At 34.0% G+C, this 16,925-nt stretch overlaps 1 protein-coding gene across 1 annotated transcript in view; it reads left to right on the top strand.

The window, feature by feature from the left end:
• LOC114332608 (cadherin-99C) overlaps nucleotides 1-16,925 on the top strand; it is a 431,877-nt gene that overhangs the window by 218,579 nt on the left and 196,373 nt on the right. Inside the window, exon 7 of the mRNA XM_050657985.1 lies at nucleotides 3,680-3,843. Coding sequence (XP_050513942.1) covers nucleotides 3,680-3,843 — 164 coding nt within the window. The remainder of the gene's footprint in view (nucleotides 1-3,679; nucleotides 3,844-16,925) is intronic.

The raw sequence follows: 16,925 nt of genomic DNA, 5'->3' as shown, positions 1-16,925 counted from the left end.
ATTGTAGTGATTTTTGTACAAGTGCGTAGAACTCCTCGATGTCCTCCTCTGGCTTTTCTGATGTTGGAGCGTAAATTTGAATGATGTTGGTATTAACTGGCCTGCTTTGCAGCTTCATGAGAAGGACTCTGTCAAAGAGAGGTAGCACGCTGATCACAGCCCCAGCAATATTTTTGCTCAGAATTACGCCCACGCCATTCCAGTGATGTGGTTCATCGTTTCCCGCATAATATACTATATGCTCATCTACACAGCACTGTCCCGAGCCTGGCCATCTCATCTCGCTGATTCCCATCACGTCGATATCTAGTCTTTTCATTTCTTGAATGGTGTTGTGTATCTTTCCCCCTTCAAACATACTTCGAACATTCCAAGTACAGATTTTTTGAACGTTCCACGTGCACATTTTTTCTCTATTAGTATTTAAATATTGGTAAGGATTTCGTGGGTTGACGACCTGGGAAGCCTTACATATTCGTGTCCTCTGCATCCTTAGTACTCAAATATAAGTAAAATAAAATTTCGAAGGCCATATAAATTTATGATATTTATTAGATACACTAAACGGCAAAAAATATTATACAGTGATGAACGCGCTAATAACCCACAAAATAACGCAAAAGATGAAAACATAATACGTTGACATAAAAAGAGATGAAATAGTAGAGGTGGGAAAATCAGTAGAAACCTATAATTTAATTTAAATTACATTACCACTATCGAGAGTTTCCACCTTAGTTTAAGGTTAGCTTAGACGTTAGCTTAAGGGCTAGTTGACTTCAGTCATAATTGTACGTGTGACGTTCTTCCTAACCTAGTTTTATTAGGTTATGTATGTCTTCTTCTTCTTTGGTTTATTGGCCTCCACCTACAACTCATCGTCTCGGAATAAACGGAGAATCCCTTATGCACTTACAATTTGGAGTTGACATGGGACAAATACAATAAAGGTAAACATTTTTCTCGCTCAGGAATGACTGCCGACCATTACACAAGCCACAAATTTAGTTTAAAATTAAGTTCATTTGACGTTTCTATTTCGATTTGACGTTTATTTGTGTCAGCCGAAACGATTAACATGAGACATTAAAATAAAATGTTTCTCGATATCATACGTATAATTATGAAGTTAACTATCCACGTATAAGAACTAGCTTAATGTCGTACTATCTCACAACTTCATATGTTTTCCACCTTTTGCGTTGTTTAGTCCCATTATTAGGGGGCACCCATCACTGTATACACACAGTATCTATAATGAAAAAGATATAACTCCTCTTCTTCATTCCTTGAGTCCTTGTCAGGGCAACCTAAATATTGTTAGGTTGCTGTCTTCATTAGCTGCGATCCTGTCCCATATAGATGGCTTTATGTTCGTATTTTCCCCACCAGAGTCTTTATTTGGTCTGTCCATCGTGTTGGAGACCTTCTTCTTGGTCTTTGTTCTATTACCTTTTTTTCTACTACCAATCGTTCCATAGCCTCCGTTCTTCTGGCTTTGAAGCCGAAGTAATTTATGTATGCTAGGTTCACTCTTTTTAAATAGAATATAATCAGGAAGAGTTAAGTCTTTTAAATAGAGTCAGGTAAATATAAATTCTTTCAGGTGAAGATCCACTTTCCTGAGTCTGAAATTTGACAGCAGACTGAACTTGTGGTTCTAATTCTAGAGAAATCTGGCTTGTGTCAAAAGAAGTCAAACAAAAAAAAATCAAATGGGCAATAAACATATTTGAGCCAAATAAATCACTGGGTCTGGACCTGGACAAGATTTTTCCATTACTTCTACAGGGTGTTTCATTAATAATTGTCCATATAGTAATTGGAGAAACCTTAGTACAAAATACGAAGATTTAACCTAAAACACTTAAATAAAATGTGGTTCCTTACTGAGTTACAGGGTGTTTTATCTAAAAATTTAAAAACTATTTTTGCTCAATATTTTAAAACTATTCGACGTATCCTTTTCATACTTGACAGAAAGTGCGACTACTATACACCCTACTAAATTATGATAAACAAACGTTTATAGCTACCACCAGAGGCGCACGACAGGGGATAGTGAATGATTGACCCTTCTCAAATTTTACGCCACTGGAGGAATTACTATTTTAGTGCCATTCTTAGATTCTCCAATACTTTCTACGTAAATAATATACTCCTCATTGGTTACGATAAAGTCATTAGTTTTCGAGATATTTGAAGTTAAATATGAAACGGCACTCATATGATTAAAATTTTAAAATTATTTGTACCCGGTACTTTAAAACTATTTGGCGTATCCTTATCATACTTGGTAGAAAGTGTAGGTACTGTACACCCTACTAAACTAAGATAAATAAACGTTTATAGCTACTACCAGAGGCGTACGACAGGTGATAGTGGCTGGTTGACCCTTCCCAAATTCTACGCCACTGACGAAATTGCTATTTTAGTGTAATTTTTTGATTTTTCAGTACTTTCTATGTAAATAATATACTTTTCATTCGTAACAATAAAATGATTAGTTTTCGAGATATTTGAAATTAAAAATGAAGCGACACAATACATTAATCAAAATAACCGTGTCGTTTCATTTTTAACTTCAAAGATCTCCAAAACTAATGACTTTATCGTTACGAATGAGGAGTATATTATTTTCATAGAAAGTATTGGAAAATCCAAAAATTGAACTAAAATAGCAATTCCGCCAGTGGCGTAGAATTTGGAAAGGGTCAACCATTCACTTTCCTCCGTCGTACGCCTCTGGCAATAGCCAGAAACGTTTGTTTAACATAATTTAGTAGTTTGTACAGTACCTATACTTCCTGCCAAGTATGAAAAGGACACATCGAATAGTTTTAAAATGCTGAGCAAAAATAGTTTTTAAATTTTTAGATAAAACATCCTGTAACTCAGTAAGGAACCACATTTTATTTAAGTGTTTTAGGTTAAATCTTCGTATTTTGTGCTAAGGTTTCTCCAGTTACTATATGGACAATTATTAATGAAACACCCTGTATAGACGTGAACTGATCTTCTGTACCAAAAATTATCTATATTACTATACGGTAGCTTTAGGTCTTAAATACATACCAATACACACGGAGGCTCATAGCTGTTGCTTTTATATCCAAACCTGACAAAACCGTATAGTAAAAAACTAAGTCACTGAAGCCGATAAATCTGATGTCATTTGTACTAAAGATTCTAAAAAAACTACTCGACAGGCACATTATGGGTAGTGCATTAATTAAATTGCAAGTCCCATAGATCTTGGCCAGTATGCATATAAAGCAGGATTTTAACAAAAGTAGTTTTACCAAAAAGGGATGGATTCTTTTTCTTCTTTCTTAACTATAATTGAATCTTGTTCGCGTTTATTACTTTCCTCCACACTTGCTGGTCTTGGGCAGCAATCTCCCATTGTTGCACTGAAATCCCTGGTTATGTATTCGTCTCCAGTCTTTTGTTATCTCGTCTCTACAACTCCTAAAGATCGTTCGGAGGATCTTCCGTTTTAATAATTTTGTTGTTTCACGCTGGTTCAGTGTCCACGTCTCACTTCCATACGTGGCTATTTTTATGTTTATCCATAAACTTGGGTTCTTTCAGTTTTATTAATAGGTATCTGAAAAACAAATTTTTGTAATATAATTTTTACATAAAAACCATTAACCAATTATTGTTTTTTTTTCAGCCGATTACATACCGCCCGATGATGGAATAGGTAAAGGGCGTATTCACAGTGAAGATGGTTATGGATATTTCGCCATCAACTTGCCACACCAAGGTCAGGTTACCGTCAACAGGACTTTGGATTTTGAAAAGACTCAACGATATTATGTCACAATTGTAGCTACCGTAAGTACTATATTTATTTATTTTATAATGGTGTCATACATTCGAGAATGAAGTCATCAAAAACATTTCATCACGCCGATTAACGTCTTCTACTTGATTACGGAAATAACGAATATATCTAACTATATGGAGATACTGTAATAACTATATAAAGATTTACATGGTTATTACAGTAATAAGCAAACATTCTTTTATGTCATTGACGGACCAATTCAAAGATTTATGTACCGTTATTTTTAAAGTACGTACTTTGTCATCTATTATGACACATTGTTGTAATAGAATAGTGGACTCTAAGTAAGGCATGTATAAGTTAAACGCTTGGAAGTATTCGAGTTCGAGATGTGCGTAAGCAGACGACTAATAAAGATAAGCTCAATAGTTTCTAGAGACGTATGTATTTGGCTGTAACCGCTATTGGTGCCTGACTCGTCAATATCTAAAATTTCTTTTACATAATCACGACAACTAAAAATCTGCCTTTCTTCTTTTTTTTTAGCCTATGTGGTAGTTTTTTAGACAGTGTTGCTGTAGTTTTTCTAATTTTTTTGTTGCTTTCTAAAGTGAGTACTCCGTACCTGCAGGCCGTAAGAGAACCCAAAAAATATTGGATATCTTTGGTTCTAATATCATTTAGTAATTTTGTTGGATCTTTGATTGCTATATTTCATTCATTCATTAAGCATTACAATCCCTAGGGATTATAGCTAACGCCATGGCGTTTAATATCCTATTTTTGGGTGAGGTAGATTACTCCTCTGTCATTTTATAGCTTGCTGTGTGTCTTTGCTGTTTTCGTGACTCTTTTCCATTTCTTCCTGTCCTTGCACTGAACTTTCCAGTCTTTCACATTCATTGCTCTTATGTCTTCTTCTACATCATCCAGCCATCCCTCCTCTGCACCTGGGCCATAGTGGTGTCCAGTTAGTTATCGTTCTCAACATATCTGATTGTGGGCGTCTCAGTATATGTCCTATCCATTCTAAGCGAAGCGATTTTATGTATCTGGCTATATTTTCTCTCTTTAATTCTTCTTCAATTTCGTCATTTGTTTTCATTCGTATTTCTCCCTCTATTGTTACATTGTGGCCCAGTATTGTTCTCTCTTTCAAATTTCAGAAGACTATCTTCTTCTTTCTTATTAATCGTTGTTGTTTCCATCCCATATGTAACAACCGGTCTGATTAAGGTCTTATATAGGGTTCATCTTGGTTCTCTTACTTAGAGTCTTGCTTCTCAGCAGATTTCAGTTCATTCCATATGTTTTTTTGCCTTTCAGAATTCTGTCCTCTGTTCTCTCTTTTCCGGATTTCACTATTGTTGCTCCCAAGTAGCTAAAGGTGGATACAGTTTCAGATTTATGGTTCTGTGTTATTAGATGTTTCTGATTTGTTGTGTCGTCCTTCCCTATCGTCATATATTTTGTTTTGTGCTGGTTTATCTGTAGCCCGATTCTCTTCGCTTCTTTATCTAATTTTTCAACAGCTTTTATAAGTGTCATCTTCGTCTTCGCTATGATGACTAGATCATCTGCATATGCTACTAGTTGAAGTTGATCTGTAATAATGTTTTTGTTTGAAAAGTTTGTCCTCCTTATTATTACTTCCAACGTCAGGTTAAATAGTGTCGGTGAGATAGAGTCGCATTGTTTTACGCCTTTGTTTATATTGATTTCGTTACAAGTTGTTCCGTTGAAGCTGATCTTTGCTGTGGTATTCTTTAGGCTCACTGTTAACATATGTCTTAATTTTTCTGGGATCGCAAGATTCTCTAGTTCCTCCATCATTTTCGTTCGATTAATTATGTCAAAAGCGCTTTTGAAATCTATGAATATTAGGTGTATTTCTCTGTTGTGTTCTCTCAATTTTTGAATTATTTGCTCCACTGTATGTATGGAGTTAATTGTCGATCTTCCCGGTCTGAACCCGTTTTGGTATTCTCCTAATATTCGTTCAGCGCATAATTTAAGTCTCATGTTTATGACGTTTGCTAAAATTTTATATGCGGTGTTCAATAAAGTTATTGCTCTGCAATTCTCGCACTCCTCCCAATCTCCTTTTTTATATATATATATATATATATATATATATATATATATATATATATATATATATATATATATATATATATATATATAGGTACTATTATTATACCTCTGTTCCACTCGTCTGGTATTCTGTTTTGTGCCCATATTTGTTGTATTAGCTGGTTTATTTCTTTATGAAATTCTCTTCCTCCGTACTTTAATAATTCCACTGCTATTTCATCTTCTGCTGCTTTTCTGTTTCGGAGGTTTTTAATTTCTTTTAACACTTCTTCTTCTGTGGGAATTTCTACTTCGTCATTATTTTGTATTATTGGTCTTACTTCTTCGTCGCGGTGTGCTTCCTCCGTAGTGAATAGCATTTTTTCATAATATTCTTCCCATATTCTGCTGATCTGTTTGTCTTCATACATGGTTTCTCCTTTTTGGTTTTCTAGTCCTCTTGTTTTAATGCTGGGGGTATTTTTTGTGGCTCTGACTTTTTTGTAAAATTGTTTTACTTTATGATTTTTTCTGTCTTTTTCAATATCCTCCAGCTTCTCATTTAACGAGTCATTTTTCTTCTTTTATTTGTTGCGTTGGCTTTGTTTCTCGCCATTTTGTATTCTTCCCTACTTTGTTCTGACGGGTTGTTGATCCATGTCATTCTGGCTGAGTTTTTCAGAGTTCTGTCTGTTTCGCAGTCTTGATCGTACCAGTATTTATTTCTTTTTATTGTTTTTTCTTTCCTATTTCTTCGTTTGTTGTTTTATTTATTTTGCTTTTTATTTCTTGCCATCTTTCGTTTGTATTTGTGGGTTGACTATTAAGGTTGGATAAATTTTCATTCATCTGTTGTTCAAATTTTTCTCTTGTTTCCGTGTCTTCTAATGCTCCAAGGTTCTATTTATTAGAGTTTGTTTTAGACTGATATCTCTTTTCCCATCTGAGAGCGCTCATTTTTATTATTACCAGAAAATGGTCCGTGTCCGCCTTTGCCCCTCTGTAAGATTTCGTGTCCGATGTTTTTTGTACTAAGTCTCTGGTTGCTAGGACGTGGTCGGTTTGATTTTCACTGCCAGACGGGTGTCTCCAGGTTGTGTTATGTTCTCTTGGATGGTCAAATTTTGTCGATAGGAAGGTCATGTTTAGAGCTATATTAGAAGGTATTGCTATTTTTCATCATCATCATTGGCTCTACAGCCCTTTCTGGGTCTTGGCCTGTTCCAGGATTCTTCTCCACTCTGATCTGTTTCGTGCTTTTTTTCTCCAGTTTTTTATTTTTAAGGTTTTTATATCATTTTCTATTTGTTCTAAATATCTCAGCTTCGGTCTTCCTCTTGTTCTTTTTCCTACTGGCATCTGTTTGAATATTTTGTTTGGTATTTCGCCTTCTTCCATTCTTTCTACATGTCCCATCCAACGCAGCCGTCCTATTTTAATGGATGTTACGATATCCGGATCCTGGTATATTTTGTATAGTTCAAAGTTGTACCTTCTTCGCCAAATTCCATTTTCTTTTGTACCCTTATATATGTGTCGCCAGATTTTTCTTTCAAAGGTGGCTAGCAATGTTTCCTCTCTTTTAGTGAGTGAATTATTTGACGGTTGAAAGTCATCACTTTCCTAATTTTTAAAACATTAATTGTCATTAATGTCACCGAATGTATTTTTTCGTAGCAACGAAGGGCATCTGATGTAATATACTTGACAACGGGATATTATCAAAAATTATCAGTTTAATTTTTATTTCTGTAGCTTTCTATTGGTCAGAATCTCCTATGAATGAAATAATCAGTAGTAATTGCACGAGAGCTCTAAAACTATCGATTTGTTTCCCAAGTGACACTTTGACAGTTTTATGTCAAAGTGGCACGAGGGCAACAAGTCGATAATGATTTTAGAGATCGAGGGTAATTGGCTAAGATTATTTCATGAATAAAACTGTCTTTTTAAATCATTTTAACTAATATTTTATTGATATCTTCACCTGAATATTTGCTAAACGTGTTTCTTGGTGTTCTCTGTGACAAGTTGTATAACATTAATTGCCATTAATGTCACTGAATGTTCATTTTTGCATAGTAACGAAGGGCATCTGATGTAATGCTTGAGGACGGGATATTATCAAAAATTATCATTTTATTTTTATTTCTGTAGCTTTCTATTAGTCAGAATCCCCTATGAATGAAATAATCAGTAGTAATTGCACAAGAGCTCTAAACTTATTGAATTTTTCCCGAGTGACACTTTGACAGTTTTAATTTCACGACCCGAAGGGGAGTGAAATTATGTCAAAGTGGCACGAGGGAAACAATTCGATAATAATTTTAGAGATCGAGTGCAATTTGCTGCGATTTATTTCATGAATAAAACTGTTCAAAACCAAAATTTTATTGTAATATATTTATGTAAGTACAAATTACTACAGTTAAACACAGAGTTGTTATAAGTAGGGCTTTTCATTCACAGTCGTTTGTTTCGAGCTTCTGTCATCTGTCACATAATATTAATATATCTACGTCATACGTTATTGGTATGATTGATATACACCAATCCAATGATACAAACCAAAGACGTATGACGTAGATATATTAATATTATGTGACAGATGACAGAAGCTCGAAAAAAAATGACAATCGATGAAAAGCCCTATATTTGACGGTTGAAAGTCATCACTTTTATAACTTTTAAAACAGTAATTGTCATTAATGTCACTGAATATATTTTTTCGTAGCAACGAAGGGCACCTGACGTATTATACTTGACGACGGGATATTATCAAAAATTATCGGGTATAATATCACAAGAGAGTGAGAATAAATTGAAAATAATGCGACAGTTTTTCGAAAATTTGTTGTCTGGCAATAAACACGAGAGCCGGCAGGGCTCGAGTGACTATTGCCCAATGACAACAAATTTGAGTAAAAATGAAGCATTATTTTCTTATTTATTCTTACTGTCGTCTGATATTCGTAAGATTATTTTTTAATACGTATATTATGGATATTTTCTTAAATGTGACAGTTGTCAAAACTAGGAAATTGGTTGCCATTAAACAGAAACAATCTACTTAAAAAAATTCTATCGGTAATTTTCTACAGTAGATAATTCTCAGTATAATTTTAATCTGATTGGACAGAATTAGACACGTGATCGAATATCTTACTATACGATTGGAAGTTAAAAATCATTAAAAAATAATCACTTTCATTTTTATTTCTGTAGCTTTCTATTGGTCAGAATTTCCTATAAATGAAATAATCACAATAATTATTTGTTATTCTCAAACTGCAAAAGGTTTTTCCGCGTATGGCCCACGTAACTTCACGTTCTTTTTTTAGATACCAATACCGATCTAATCTAGATAATGCATAATGTTTAAACAGTTTCCTTTTAATTTTGCTGATAAATTTGAAGATTAAGATTGTTTTTCACTCATAATTTTTTTTTCGGAATTAGTTTGAAAATAGTTATTCTGCATTTTGCGCGCCATGAAAGTTTAGCTCTCTAAGGACAGATTATAATTACATAAGGTATGGTTGTGTATAAATATTGAATTATGTATAAATAAATAAGAGTCACGTAATGCCGACATGATAACAACATACCTACCTAGTTCTGTGTTTAAAAGCTTATATTATATTCGTTTCTCTGACCTTTTGCTTTATACGTGACCAACTTGTGAGACATTTTATACAAAAAGTAAACTAATAAATTCTCCTTGAAACCAACTGTCTGCTATCAACTAATCAATCAGCTCGATTTGTTGCGTGGATACCTGAAAAATCCACGCAATTTATATGCTATTTCCTTTTATTTTTTAATAATTATAGAGTAAAAAGTCAGTAGGTGAAGGAAGCAGTAGAGAGGATGTCCCATATATGGAATACCATTTTGTATTTGGTTTTTAACTTTTTTGTTTCTTAAAACAATTTGTGATTCTTCGTTCACAAATACGTATTAGGATTTTATGTACCTATCCGATTTTAATATTATAGTTTCCAAACCGGGATAGTCAAAAAATAATATTAGTCCGTTATTTAACGGTAAAATATTGCAAAACCTCTAAATTTTAAAGAACCACTTGGATTGACATAAAATTTGGCATACACATAGCTAATAAGTCAAAGAAAAAAAGTGATATTATGCCGATATGTGCTTTTGCCCCGAGGCTGAAAAAATATTCGTCCAAAGTAAGTCAGGAAATAAATAAACTGGCTAATTTTAAGTAACTTTTGTTCTATAGAGTTTTTTCACTAAGTCAATACTTTTCGAGTTATTTGGCAGTGAATATGTTCATTTTTTCAACAAAATAACCATGCTTTTAGACGGTTTTCGCAAATAACTCAAATAGTAAGTATTTTGTAGAAAAAACGTTCGTAGCAAAAATATAGCCTGTAAAAAACTTAAAAAAATGGTGTATATATCACGTCTCTATATCTAGTAGAAGCAGAGTTATAGCTAATGAAAAATAGGTTCATATTCGTCAAATTCCAAATGGAATACTTTAACGTGAAATAACCAAAAATAAAGCACATTTCGGGGAAAACTCATTACAACTTATTTAAAGTGTTTAAAAAAGCTTCATTTTTGTTTTATAAAAAAAATTCTATCATTAAAAGCAAACAAGTTACGCTCAAAATAAAGTGTGTCCCTTTTTGTTTTGGTAAAAAAATCGAGAAAATCATCCCCTAATTAGTATCTTAAATGAACTTAATCGTTACGACTTCAAGTTTCTTGACTCGTGTATGTATTGTTTATATGATCTGTAAGTTTCATCGGTTCAAAGTCCTTATTATTGAAAGGGCTGTAGTTAAAAGGGGTTGAACGAGTCACTGATCACGAACGTATGCAAATTTAGAAAAACCAAATATTAATAAATTTTTGTCTAACAGAAAAACAAAAAATACATGATATTCAGAAAAGCAATGCTGACTTTTTTTGTTTTTCGAGATTTTTGGTATCTCTAACAATTTTTAAGTTATTTTGAAAAAAGCATATTTTTCAAAATTAAAATTTTTAAAAATTTTACTTTGAAACCAAATTTTTTCAAAAATAAGCACTTTGAATCGATGAAACTTACAGATCATGTAAACACAACATAAGTAAAATAATTTGTGGAGCGGTAACGATTAATTTCATTTTAATTTGCTAATTAGGGGGTGGTCTTCCCGATTTTTTTTTTTGCCAAAACAAAAGGGACCAACTTTATTTTGAGCGTAACTTGCTTAAATTTATTGCTAGAAACTTTTTGTAAAAACATAAATAAATCTTTTTTTATACACTTTAATAAAGTTATAATGGATTTTCTCCAAAAAGTGCTTAATTTTTTGGATATTTCTAAGAACGTTTCTTTTGACAAAATACTTACTTTTTGAGTTATTTGCGAAAAACCGTCTAAAAATGTGGTTATTTTGTTGAAAAATGAACATATTCACTCGCAAATAACTCGAAAAGTGTTGACTAGGCGAAAAAGCTCTATAGAACAAAAGTTACTTAAAATTAGTCAGTTTACCCATTTCCCGCAAGATCAACCAGGAAACGTAATACGGAATCAAATTGACTACATAATGGTGAACAAGAGATTCCGTAATGGATGCCTATCGGTTAAGGGTTACCCCGGTGCTGACGTATCATCAGATCATGTTCCTGTTGTTGGTAAATTTAGGTTTAGATTCAAGAAGGTTGCAAAAAAGAACAGCAACAAAAAGTGCGATATGAGAATACTAAAAGATAAGAAAACAAAAGAGACAGTCGCACAGATTCTTTCAGAGAAGCTAATTAATGTGGAGCAAACATATAATGCCGAAGAATCACTCCAAAATATATGTGAAACCTTTAACAACATCAGAGAAGAACATCTAATAGAAAAGAAAGAGATGAGAAAAAGTTGGATGAACGACAATATACTACAACTTATGGAAGAAAGAAGAAAATCAAAAAACAACAAAATAATGTACAACACGATTCAGAGACAAATAAGAACTGAAATAAGAAAGGCCAAAGAAAATTGGTTAAAATCACAGTGTGAAGAGATAGAGTCGTTAGAGCAAAAACATGATACGTTTAACATGCATAAAAAGGTGAAACAAGCAGCTGGTCTTCAGAAATCCAACACAGCTAGCAAATTGCGAGACCAACAGGGGAATATCATCACAGACAGAAATCAAGAAATCTGCATATGGACAAAATACATACAGGAACTTTTTGATGATACTAGATCCGAACAACCTCCATCCTACATATGTGATGACCACTTACCAATCACATCAGGTGAAGTGGAAAGAGCAATATCACAACTAAAAGATGGCAAAGCTCCTGGACCTGACAATGCATATGCTGAACTCATAAAACTATTTGACACCGACGGTACTCAACGCCTAACCAAAATATTTAACGACATATATTTAAGCGGAGTAATACTAAAAGCATGGTTGAAGTCGACGTTTGTTGCTTTACCAAAGAAAACAAAGTCCGTATCCTGCAGTGATTTCCGAACCATCAGCTTAATGAGCCATATTTTAAAGCTATTTCTAAAAATTATACATCAAAGGATATATAGACTGTGCGAAGAAAAAATCAGTCGAACACAGTTTGGTTTACGAAATGCAGTGGGTACAAGAGAGGCTCTATTTAGTATACAAGTGCTATTTCAACGATGCAGAGACGTGAATTGCGATATTTATGCATGTTTCATTGATTACCATAAAGCGTTCGATACAGTAAAGCACGACAAGCTGATGGAGATATTAACCAATATTGGAATAAACACCTGTGATTTAAGGATTATCAGCAATCTGTACTGGAATCAAACATCATCTATCCGGACAGAGGCAGGAGAATCCGACGATATCAAAATCAAACGTGGGGTCCGTCAGGGATGTATACTATCCCCACTGCTGTTTAACATCTACTCTGAGGAAATCTTTCAGGAAGCATTGGATGATGTTGAAGCCGGAATTAGAATTAACGGAGAATGTATCAATAACATAAGATACGCAGACGACACTGTGGTATTCGCTGACAGTTCTGAAGCCCTACGGGAGTTAATGAGCAGAATCGCAGAAGTCAGTCAGAGATACGGACTTTCACTAAACACTAAGAAAACCAAATGTATGATGATCTCTAAGAATGAACAGCAATTTGGACGAATCAGTGTGAATGGTCAACAAATAGAAAGAGTAAAAACATACACCTACCTTGGTACGAACGTCAATGAAAATTGGGACCATTCTATAGAAATCAAATGTAGGATAGAGAAAGCAAGATCTGCATTTCAAAAAATGGCAAAGTTGTTCAAATGTCATGATTTGTCGATACCCTTAAAAGTCAGATTACTACGATGTTATATATTTCCTATACTGTTGTACGGAGTTGAGTCGTGGACTCTCACAGACGCCACCTGCAAGAAAATTGAGGCTTTTGAGATGTGGCTTTATCGTCGAATCCTGAAGATATCTTATACCGACCACATTACTAATGAGGGTGTTTTGCTGAGAATGAAAAAAGAAAAAGAGCTGTTAATCAAAATAAAAACAGCCAAAATCGAATACCTCGGTCACATCATGAGGAACAGTGAGAGATATGGACTGCTGCAACTGGTCTTGCAGGGAAAAGTAGAGGGAAAGCGAGGACCAGGAAGGCGAAGGATTTCCTGGCTGAAAAATCTACGAACGTGGTTCAACACAACCACTACAAATCTTTTCAGAGCAGCAGTGTGCAAAGTGCAGATTGCCATGATGGTCGCCAACATCCGAAACGGATAGGCACTACAAGAAGAAGAAGACCCATTTCCGGATTTATTTTGGACATATATTTGTTCACCCCCAAGAGGGGGTGAAAGTCACCCCCAGGGCAAAAGCACACATCGGCACAATATCACTTTTTTTCTTTGACATGTAAGCTATACGTACACCAAATTTCATGTCAATCGAAGCGGTTCTTTAAAATTTAGAGCAAAAACCGTGAAAGAATGCACTATATTTAAAAAAGTGTTTTGTACCTATAGGTATATAATAAAATCACAATAAATTTGTACTAGAAATAAACAAACCAAGACACGTTGAATGTTACGAGGAGCACTCCCGAAGCATGATTTACAATGTATAAACTTTGTAAATCATGATTTGGGATTTACAATATATACAGGGTGTTTGGTAAAGAATGGGCCATAGCTTAACCTTAGATTCCTGAGCTTAAAAAAGGTCGATTTAAGCTAACTTACCTTAGTACGAAAGTTGATAATAACCGAAATACAGGGTGTCAAAGTTAAACTTTTATTTTATTAATTCTTAAATATTTCCTGACACGCATGAGCTAACAACACGCAATTTGGTAAGCGGGGGTTTTTTAAGACGAGAAATCTGGATTCGCCACCAAAAATGATGTATTGCCCAGAGGGCGCCACATGCGTCTTTCAGCGGTCATTTAATACGTAAATTTTTTTTTATCCCCCACTCTATATACTGTTTGAATAAAAATTTATATTCTCTTAATATTTCTACTTAAAAAGTTATACTACATTGATCTCGCTAAACTTAACCGTTTTCGAAATATGTAATAGCATTTTAAAGCTGCGATGCAACATATTTTTTGCATATCATTTTAGTTACACCCGAAAAATAAACTTAAAACCATAATAATTGTACAAGTTCTCATATTTATGTTATTGCATCGCAAATTCTATTAGAAGAAATTTGCGATACAGGTTTGGAAATTATCATGGCTTTAAGTTTATTTTTCGGGTGTAACTACAATGATATTATGCAAACAATTATGTTGCATCGCAGATTTAAAATTTTTTTTTTTTTGTAAGCATTTATTAACAATCAGAATTACATATTCTATAAGTTAATTTGATAACAAGTACAATAACATATATCAATGTATTATTGTACACTAAAATGGCGTTATGAGGTACATCACCCAGCGGTTTCACCTCAGTTTCATTCTAAATTAAACTGGAAACAACACATTTTAAAGAAGAAGAAACAAATTGAGTTGAGAGTGAAAGAAATTAATTGGCTTATAGGTAGAAAATCTCGACTCTCAATTGAGAACAAACTGCTGATTTATAAAACAGTCATCAAACCTATATGGACGTACGGTATAGAACTATGGAGTTGTGCCAGCAAATCAAACACAAAAATTATCCAAAGAACTCAATCAAAAATTCTACGAACCATCGCAAATGCCCCGTGGTACATTTCCAACCAAACCCTTCATACAGATCTAAACATCCCGTTAGTCAGCACAGTAATTCAAGAAAGAGCCAACAGACATCACGAGAAATTGGAAGACCACCCCAACCAATTAATATTACCATTACTGCAGCCACTAAACAACAGAAGATTGCGAAGATTATGGCCCATAGATCTTCGCTGAAACTGAGGTGAAACCGCTGGGTGATGTACCTCATAACGCCATTTTAGTGCAGATTTAAAATGCGGTTATTTTGAAAACGGTTTAGCGAAGTAGAAAGTTTAGCGAAATGAATGTAGTATATCTTTTTTAAGTAAAAATATTAAGAGAATAAAAATTTTGATTTAAAAAATATGTAGAGTGGGGGATAAAAAAATATGAACATATTAAATGAGTGCTGAAAGGCGTATGTGGCGCCGTCTGGGTAATACATCATTTTTGGTGGCGAATTTAGCTTTCTCGTCCCAAAAAACCCCCGATTAACAAATTTCGTGTTATTATCCCATACCTGTGAGGAAATATTTAACAATAAATAAAATAAAAGTTTAACTTTGACACCCTGTATTTCGGTTAATATCAACTTTCGTACTAAGGTAAGTTAGCTTAAATCGACCTATTTTAAGCTTAGGAATCTAAGGTTAAGCTATGGCCCATTCTTTACCAAACACCCTGTATACATTGTAAATCATAATTCGAGAGTCCTCTTCAAACATTCAACATCTCTTGGTTTGTTTCTTTCTAGTGCATCTTTATTGTGATTGTACTAATTGTAGTATAGTTATATTTGGTGTGCACGCCCCATTGAATATGAAAAATAAAGAATTTTATGAGAAGCTATGAAATTGTTTAGTAGAAATTAATAAAAATAAGAAAATCTGCATTTTAAGAGATTTAAATGCGCGAGTGGGAAGGCAACACGATTGAACCATTATTGGAAAATAAGGAGAGACGATGATACATCTAAACGGTACCCGACTAATCAAGCTACGTGAAGGGTTATCATTAAACGTAATGAATGGATCATATCCTTATAAAGATATTCATAAATATACATATTCACAACCCACAAGAAAAATTAGACCATTATTGATTATGTTATAATGTATTAACATTCTAACTTAACATTTTTGAAGTAAACGCGTATTGAGGAACAAGATTTTTATGGCTTCTCGTTCATGGGAAAAATTGGACCATGCAGAGAAAATAAATATATTTTAAGCCTGAGTAATAGGGGCTGAAGTGAAACAGTTTTTGGTTAGTGTGAGAGTCAATAAATTTAGTCGGTTTAAAGGTTGTGTTGTTTTGGGATAATCGAAAAGACGCGGCTTAAAGAGACACTTTAAGACGGGTATTATGACAAGCCGGTTATAAGATTGATTAGACGCGATTATTTCCAAATAAATTTTCCTTTAAAGGAACCAGTAAATTGTTGTTGCTTTAATTTCACAATACATGTCTACATTTCGTCAACTTATCAGTATCTATAATTTAGTCGTCTATTTTATTAATTAAAACTGTTAAGCATTATACGAACTTTTATTACTAGTGTCTTTAACGAATCCTACATATACAGGGTGTCCAAAAACTCTCCCGACAAACGAAGACCGAAGATTAGATATAGACATTATTATGTCTGTTGTTTCAATGTTACACCAGTAAGTTGTCATTCCAACGTTTTCGTGGTCTTCCCACTGATCGTCTTCCAATTGGGGAACCGTCTCGCGCTGTCCTTCTACTACTCTGTTGTCACTCGGCTTATGTGGTCATTCCATTCTACTCTTCTGTTTCTTACCCAGTTCTCCACCTTGCATCTCCGTCGTATATCTGTACTTCTAGCTCTGTCCCATGGTGTCTT

Source organism: Diabrotica virgifera, chromosome 8, assembly GCF_917563875.1.
Source record: "Diabrotica virgifera virgifera chromosome 8, PGI_DIABVI_V3a".
Classification (NCBI taxonomy): domain Eukaryota; kingdom Metazoa; phylum Arthropoda; class Insecta; order Coleoptera; family Chrysomelidae; genus Diabrotica; species Diabrotica virgifera.
This window is presented reverse-complemented; position numbering and strand designations above follow the sequence as displayed.